Source organism: Nicotiana tomentosiformis, chromosome 10, assembly GCF_000390325.3.
Source record: "Nicotiana tomentosiformis chromosome 10, ASM39032v3, whole genome shotgun sequence".
In the NCBI taxonomy this organism is placed as follows: Eukaryota; Viridiplantae; Streptophyta; class Magnoliopsida; order Solanales; family Solanaceae; genus Nicotiana; species Nicotiana tomentosiformis.
This window is the reverse complement of record NC_090821.1, coordinates 54,227,460-54,235,279: the sequence shown is the minus strand read 5'-3', so window position 1 is coordinate 54,235,279 and position 7,820 is coordinate 54,227,460. Positions and strand designations below refer to the sequence as shown.

Genomic DNA, 7,820 nt, shown 5'->3' with positions numbered 1-7,820 from the left:
AGCACAAGATATGGTTATCTGCAATTGAAGATAGAATGATCAAACCATCATGGAATAAGGTAAATGGTTTTCACTTTTGCGCAGACAATCTAATACAAATTATCTATACTTTATATACATATTATGTCTAAGTCACTCACATTTCTTTTTTTCACTCAGTTCACCAACATAATTGAAGCACTAGAAGAGCTATCAAGAATGAATTTGCCAGATAAAATTGAATACATCCTTGAAGAAGTTGAAACAAAGTCCAACCATCCGATAGATGCTCCATCTCCATCCGAACATAAACAGGCAATTGGATTAGATGACTAGAAAGATATTGTGAAAAAAAATAAAAAATTAAGAAAAGATGTTGACAAGGTAACATATATACACAATCCTAGATGGTTTCTTTAATTTATGTTATGCAAATAATTTAGTTAACTCTTTCTATTTTAATATGTAGGTTGGTTCAGATCTTGGAACTTTCAAGAAAGAGGTTTTTCAAGAACTAGGCAGCATTCGACTGCTACTCAATGATTCAATCAAGGCTGTTTTACAGGCGATAAACAATCAAAAGGATAAATATTGATGCTAAGGTTTCATTTGAAATATATTCATTTTAGACAATATTTTTTACCATGTCTAAGTTTATATTATCATTCACAAAGTATATATCCTAACAAATTAAATGCCTGCAGTTTACTGGCAGTTCTACAAAAAATGATGAGCACTCCAAAGGAAAGAATAATCAACACTTTCCGGGCAGTAGTGCTAAACCAGTGCATGCCAGCAGCAGTAAAACAGACATCTACATTATATCTATAATATATCTACAATATATCTACATATATCTACATATCTACATTACGTCTACAATATATATACATATATCTACATATCTACATTATGCCTACTATATATCTACATATTGCCTAAATTATCAGCAACTAATCTGCATTATATTTTCAATAATTTTTTTTAGATATAGGGCACGTGAATGATATAGAAATTGGGGAGAATGTTCCTGTAGGTGTTGATTTATCTTCCCAATTTGAAGGGGCATTTGATAAAGAGAATGCATGTATGATTTAGTACATGTTATCATCACATTTCACAATACATTTTGCATATCAACTGCAGGACAGCATTTCAACAAATTTACTATAATTTATATGCAATGATGTTAATGTTTACTACAAATTATCTACAATTTTATTAAGTTATACATATTTATTGTAACAGAGAAGGAAACTATGCATGTAGAATCTCCAAAACAGGAAGCTACAATAAGCATTCCAGGAGAACAAAAAAATGAGGAGGAGATAAAAATGCAATCTCCCATTCAGGAAGAGAACATTATACAACAAGGAGATGATTGTCATGAAGATTTCAGTGGTATTATACATTACATTATAATTGTAGAAAAAATAGGTTTAATATAAGTTTAAATTTTCAATAAAGAGCTAATGCAACATGTCTTCTTATTCTTTTATCTTAAATTTTGAAGGTTAACCAGCTGACTGCATTATTGTAGGTGATTCGGACAATGACTCCAGATCTGAAAAAAGGGAAGTAACACTTAATGGTTTTGAGCTGCCAGAGAACATCTCCCTGATTGTTAAGTTCGGCGAGCTTAATGAAGATGAAACAACCCCTGTGCATCACGGAATAACAAGGCAGCCTGTAAAGCATGCCAGATCCCCCTTTCTCACTTTTTACAGTTCTGGGGGGAGCACTTCTGTTGGACCTCCAATTTTCCTCATCAAGCATCCATTTACTAGGGTTATTGGTGAAGATGTTGATCCTGGCTTGTAGGAAGAATTCAATAAGTGGTTATACTTTGGTACTAATACAGTTTCAAAGAGGTTAGTTTATACAATGTGTTAATATTTCGAGTGCATTCATCTTTTGGATTTCCACTTGAATCTACATATTTATTATAATTTCTATTTGTTTAAATAGGAGGAAGGCGCCTTATTCTGTAAAAGATAATCAGCTTAAGCCGTGGTATGATCTTGGAATGGAGAAAGTTGATAAAAAGGAGTAGTTTTATACTTTGGCACATCCCGGGCAAGTCCTCAACGACACGGTAAACACATACCCTGGCAGAATTTAATGACTAGCTGTAGTATTCTATCATCTAAAGATTTTGTAGTTTTGTTGTTTAAAAATTGTAGTTAAATTGTATGAAGCATTGAGAAATAATAAAATCTGTTTTTATGTAGTACATTGATGTTATTTTATACTATTTGAGAAAGAGAGGAAAGTATGGTCCTCAAAACAAAATACGGTTTATAACCACTGATTGTATGTTCAAGACTAGAGTTGAACAAATTTATCAGAGGTACATCAATGCTCCTACCGATAAGAAGCTTGATGTTGTCAAACACCAGGACGTCGTATCAGAATACATATTGGGGTACAAGTTACTCGCAAATGTTGCATGGGATCAAGTAGATTTTGTGATTATGCCCATAAATATTGTGGAAAAATTTCATTGGTTGTTGGTTGTGTTTGTCATTACCTATAGGGTTCTATATGTTTATGATTCTATGGTCTCTTCACGAAATCACAACCTTGTTGAATCTGTTGTCAACAAGTTTGCTGTTATGATCCCCCTCTACTTTTCATGCACTGTCTTCTATGGTAAGCGTCCAAACATCAACTACAAGAACACAAAGGCATACATTGAAAAAGGTGTTACTGACCCTCTTGACATTAAGTGGTTGGTCGGTGAGATACCCCAGCAAAAACAGGGATCACTGTATGAAAAAGTTGTTTTTCCTTCCATATATTTAACAGATTTTATTTTACAATGAATGATAAATCTTTTCCCCTAATTTTTTTTGCAGTGACTGTGGTGTATACGTGGCTGCATTTGCAGAATATGTCAGCATTGGAGAGCTAGCAGTTTCAAAGAAATACCTTTCTGATATTGATCAACATCGTAGACGCTATAGAGTGCTACTTTGGGATTATGCTAGGAAGAAGCAAGATACTGGTGCAATTAGTGAGAGCGAGCTGACTGGCAGATTGGGAAGAAGAAAAGGTACACCACCTGTGAACGAGAGAACACAAGTCGAGAAGAAGAAGAATTAGTTGCCCTTTTCTGTAGAAATATTGTAGTTAAATTGTTTAGTTGTAGCTGTTTTGTAGTAAAGTTGTAGACAAATTGTTATCTAAGAACAAGTCAGTTGAAGTTTATTTGTAGCAGATTTATGCTACAATTGTTTTACCCTATGTTTTGTTATTTTATCCAGGATACTACTACTTAGAATAGAAAACATTTGTTATTTTATTTTTTGGATTAAAGTTGTTAGTACTTGATATCGTTATTGTTAGCATATAATTTCTTTACAACTTAATTACAATTATGTATTATACATACAAAAAATACATAATCCAATCAAGTTATGAAAGGCTGAAATGAATACACTCAGTAATTAAACAAAATAAATACAAACCAATTGCATTAAGAGCTGAAAAAATTTCATTATAGGAGATCGTCTTTATTCAATTTATCAACACAATTACACCTCAACTATAATTCTCCAGAACACCTCAACACAATATATCAAAAAATCTTGTGACTTTATCAAATTTTATTTCCTCTTGGGAGCATTCTTACAAGATCTTTTGTTATGTCCTTCTAGTCCACAGTTGCCACATGAAATCCTGTACTTCTTTGCATTTACTTCATCATATGGTTTGTATCTTTATTTTTGAGGTCTTTCTGGCTGTCCTTTCTCAGTAGGTGGCATTACAACTTCTTCGGCTATATGTTGTGGCACATTCTATTTGCTTTCGTCAAGCAGCAGGTCTACTGGTATTTCATAAGTATGCAAAAGGCTCTCCCTCGTGTAATAAGGAGAACAATAGTTTTCATAAGACTCATTCTTGTGCCTCAAGCCGCCAAAGCATGTGCACAAGGAAGTTCATCAAGCTGAAATTGTCCACAACTACATCTCTTATTATGAAGACAAACAATAAAGCGCTTTACACCATCTATCACTATATGGATGTAATCTGTTGAAGCCCTCACCTATAATTTCATTACAAACACACAACAAGTTGTCAGAAACATATACAAAATAACTACAATTATACAATATTTTATCTACAATTAACAGTATATATTTAGTTTGATGGAATCATTCATCCGATGTTACTGGATATAGCTTACTCTCATCTTCTGCGATAATGTCCCGTTGTCCTCCAACTCTTTGTTGTATTTTTTCCCAAGGTATGTGAATGTACCATTTGCTTTCAATAACTTTTCATTAGTCCAACGTTCATGAAGAGTCCTCATGTACTCTAATAGTTCTACTATGGGCAGCTCTCTTGCATATTTTGTTACCGCATTCAATGACTCTGCAATGTTTGATGTCATCGTCCACGTTCTGTTCACTGTAGTATGTATCCGAGACCATCTGTGATAGCCAATATCGTATAGGTATGCTTTAACACGCGTGTCGATCTCTTCAATCTTTGACATTCTTTCATTAAATTCATCAAGCGTGTATGATCGTGTCGTGGCAAAGTACAATTCGCTTAACTTTAGATGACCCTTCTTTAACTTTGACCTTATATTTGTCCAAATATGCCACATGCAAGCATAATGTGGCATGCCGGTATAAACAATAGATGTTGCCTTTAAGATACTCTCATTCTGATCCGAAACAACGTACATATTTGGTTTTTTACCATATGCATGTTTGAATTGCTCAAAAAATCACTTCCATGATGTGTCATTTTCTGAATCAACAACAACGTATACCGGTGGTAATATGCTACGTATCACATGTGGAAAAACAAAATTTAATTTCCATAATAAAACTAGAGATGAAAAAAAAATACATACTAAAAAACAAATTTACAACAATATTTCTACAATTAATCTACAATACCTGCAGCATCCATTGTGCTAGATGTTAATTAACATTATTCCCCTATATGCCGACTTCAAGAAGGTCACATCAACTACTACAACTGGCCTACAATACTCCCAACCCTTGATGGACGTACTAAACGTAACAAATGCGTACAAGAAACAGACGTCGTCAGTTTTCTGCAATTTAACTCTCGACCCCGAATAAGTCTTCTCCAGAATATACAAATAACTTGGCAAGCGACTGTAGGAATCAGCAGGATGACCTCTCAAAAATTCCAACGCCTTTTCCTTTGCTCTCCAAACTTGCATGTATGTTAAGTTCACATCGTGTTCCGACAACACATCAGTTTGTATGTCTTTTGGTGTGTAAATTGTCTTAGGATCCGCATATTTTGGTATAACCATGCTACTAACTACCGTGGCAGTAGGTTTGCGTTGTATGTATGCATTGTCCATCAAAGAGCATGTGTGCAAGCTGTTGAATTTTCGAACCTTGAACAATGCTGAATCATTTATGCTGGTGGACTTGAAGTGCCATGTACAATTGTCCCCAACACGTACCAGGCAGTAGCTACAGAATAAAAACAATTTAGAGAATGTTATGAAAAATGTAGCTACAAAATAATAGGTTGTTTAAGCATTAAAATCTTATATTTAACAATTTATATATAAAACAATTACAAATTATATACAATGATATTACAAACTATACAAAAAAATACAAAGAAAATACAAATTAAAAAAAATATGATGTTGACAATTGAACTGTTCCTACCTTCTTGCGCTATACCTTTTCACCCTAAATTGGAACTTGTTCATAACAGAATAGTGCTTCATTGCACTGGCAATTATTTGCTTATCTTTGTAAACTTGGCCTACTTCAATAACATTTGAAATATGTTCTGTTATGATGATACTTTCATATTCCACTATTGCCGGAGATATTTTCATATCAATCAACTTTAGTGTTTCAGATAAAATTGCACTCAATTAAAGCTAACTACAGTTCAGACATACATTGTAGATAATTTGATATAAAATTGTAGAACACGTGAAATTCAATACTTCAATATTTATAACAGTTGAACTAAACTTGTTATGTAGTATTTTTGTAGCTATATTTAAGAAAAATTGTAGAACACATGAAATATAAAAAAATATCACCACTGAAATAACAGAGCAAACCTGCAATTGTATTCGAATTAGAGATACTGCATTCCAAATCGAAATCACGCACTGTTATACATAGTGGATACACTCCTAAGCTTTTGTTTTCCTTTTTTGTCTCCATGTATACTCGAACTCCCATATTGTTCCGAATTTTCATTGGAGAACAATATTCATTGACAATGTATTTGATTTCGATGATTTTTTCTGATGTATCGATCATTAGATGCTCTACGATTGCAGAATTCAATTGACTATAATTTGAATCATCGCTGACTAAAATTTCGTCAACATTAAAATCTCTGTATCTCCCAAAGCTATCCCAATTACTATTTAACTAAAGCATAATAGCTATTTTTGACATTATGTCACGGAATTCAATACAAATGTAGGTAATTATTTGCAATTTGTTTTTTCAAAACCTTCGCTTATGGTTGTGAAACCAGTGGAGACAGAGAAAACCAGAGTATCAGCGATGATAAATTGAGAAAATCGGCGTAATAGTAAGCTTAATTCAATTGCGATGATTGGGTCGCAAAATTCTCGGAAGAATCCTACGCGATCCCAAAATCCCCCCTCTTAAAAAGGAAGGCTACTACAGAAAGGGTTCTAGTTTAAGTAAATGTATATAATTTGTAGACAAAACATATTTAGTCCGGGTAATTAAGTAAACATGGACATTTTTGGTAATAAAAATTTATATAGTGTATAGGAATGAAAAAATTCCAATAATAAATTAAGTAAGTAAAAGATGGACCTACTTTGCCATTCAAGCCAGATTTGCTACGTAATTCTATAAGTGAAAGAATAGAATAAAATGGGTTTTCTCTTTCTTGATTTTCAAAACTTCTTAGTATTTATTCCTTTCCACACATTTAACTAAGAACGAAAACAAAGAATTTCGAAATTTGAAAGAAATTCAAGTCTCAATTGAACTGACAATTTCATTTTCAAGGGGTAAAAGTTTTGTAAAGCTTTGAAAACAATTAATAATATATATGCTGCTCTTAATTAGGTCCATAGAGAGTTGAACCGGGAAACAAAAATAAAACTAATGAATATATATTAAACAAATTAAAACTTAGTGACAACAAAGTACCGTGACAACATTTTACATGTAAATTAGTGTTAAGAACATGAAAAGACTCAAGAGACTTATGATAATTAAAGTGATTTAATGAGATAAATATCAGAATATTATGGGCCTATTACCTTGGGATTTTTTTACAAGTCGTAGCAAATATGGGTAAATCGATGTTTCAAAATCACAGCTCCACCACACTAGCTCCAAGACATTGTATGTAAACATTAAATGAAAGCTGTATGAAACTCATAAACATATAACCAATATCACTCACAGATAGATTATGTCAGAAAAATTAAAATATAGTAGAGTATTATTGTCATAATTCTTATAAAAGAAAATCCGTCTCTACTGATTAGCCATCCTTTTAGTTTTCTTTTAACATTTTATATACATGATTGCAGGTTAAATATGAAACATCATACATAAATCAATTTATGTGAATTTGACTACAAAGGAAATGAAAATGAAAGATAATGAGAAAGAGGAAAAAGATAAAATAAAAATATTGTTTCATTTCTCTGGAATAAAAAAAACTTATAATGTATCCCACAAATTAGCCATAGCAAAAGACAAAAAAGGTTAAAAATTGAGAATACAAGAGATGAAGGACGTTACAAAACAAACGTATGCAACATGAAGTACCAGAAGATGACAAAAATAAGTAAGTTAGGCATAATAACTAAGAAATTA

General features: G+C 32.5%; 2 protein-coding genes across 2 annotated transcripts; both read right to left on the bottom strand.

Annotated features, from left to right (window-relative positions):
* Positions 1-3,889: 3,889 nt before the first annotated feature.
* Positions 3,890-4,675, bottom strand: LOC104113789 (uncharacterized). Its single transcript, XM_009624074.2, has 2 exons — positions 4,169-4,675; positions 3,890-4,027 (listed from the first exon to the last, which is right to left on the bottom strand). Exons 1-2 carry the CDS (start codon positions 4,673-4,675, stop codon positions 3,890-3,892), a joined length of 645 nt encoding a protein of 214 aa, XP_009622369.2.
* A 234-nt stretch (positions 4,676-4,909) lies between these two features.
* Positions 4,910-5,827, bottom strand: LOC138900186 (uncharacterized). The gene is made up of 2 exons (XM_070186900.1): positions 5,667-5,827; positions 4,910-5,447 (listed from the first exon to the last, which is right to left on the bottom strand). Exons 1-2 carry the CDS (start codon positions 5,825-5,827, stop codon positions 4,910-4,912), a joined length of 699 nt encoding a protein of 232 aa, XP_070043001.1.
* Between the last annotated feature and the right edge of the window lie 1,993 nt (positions 5,828-7,820).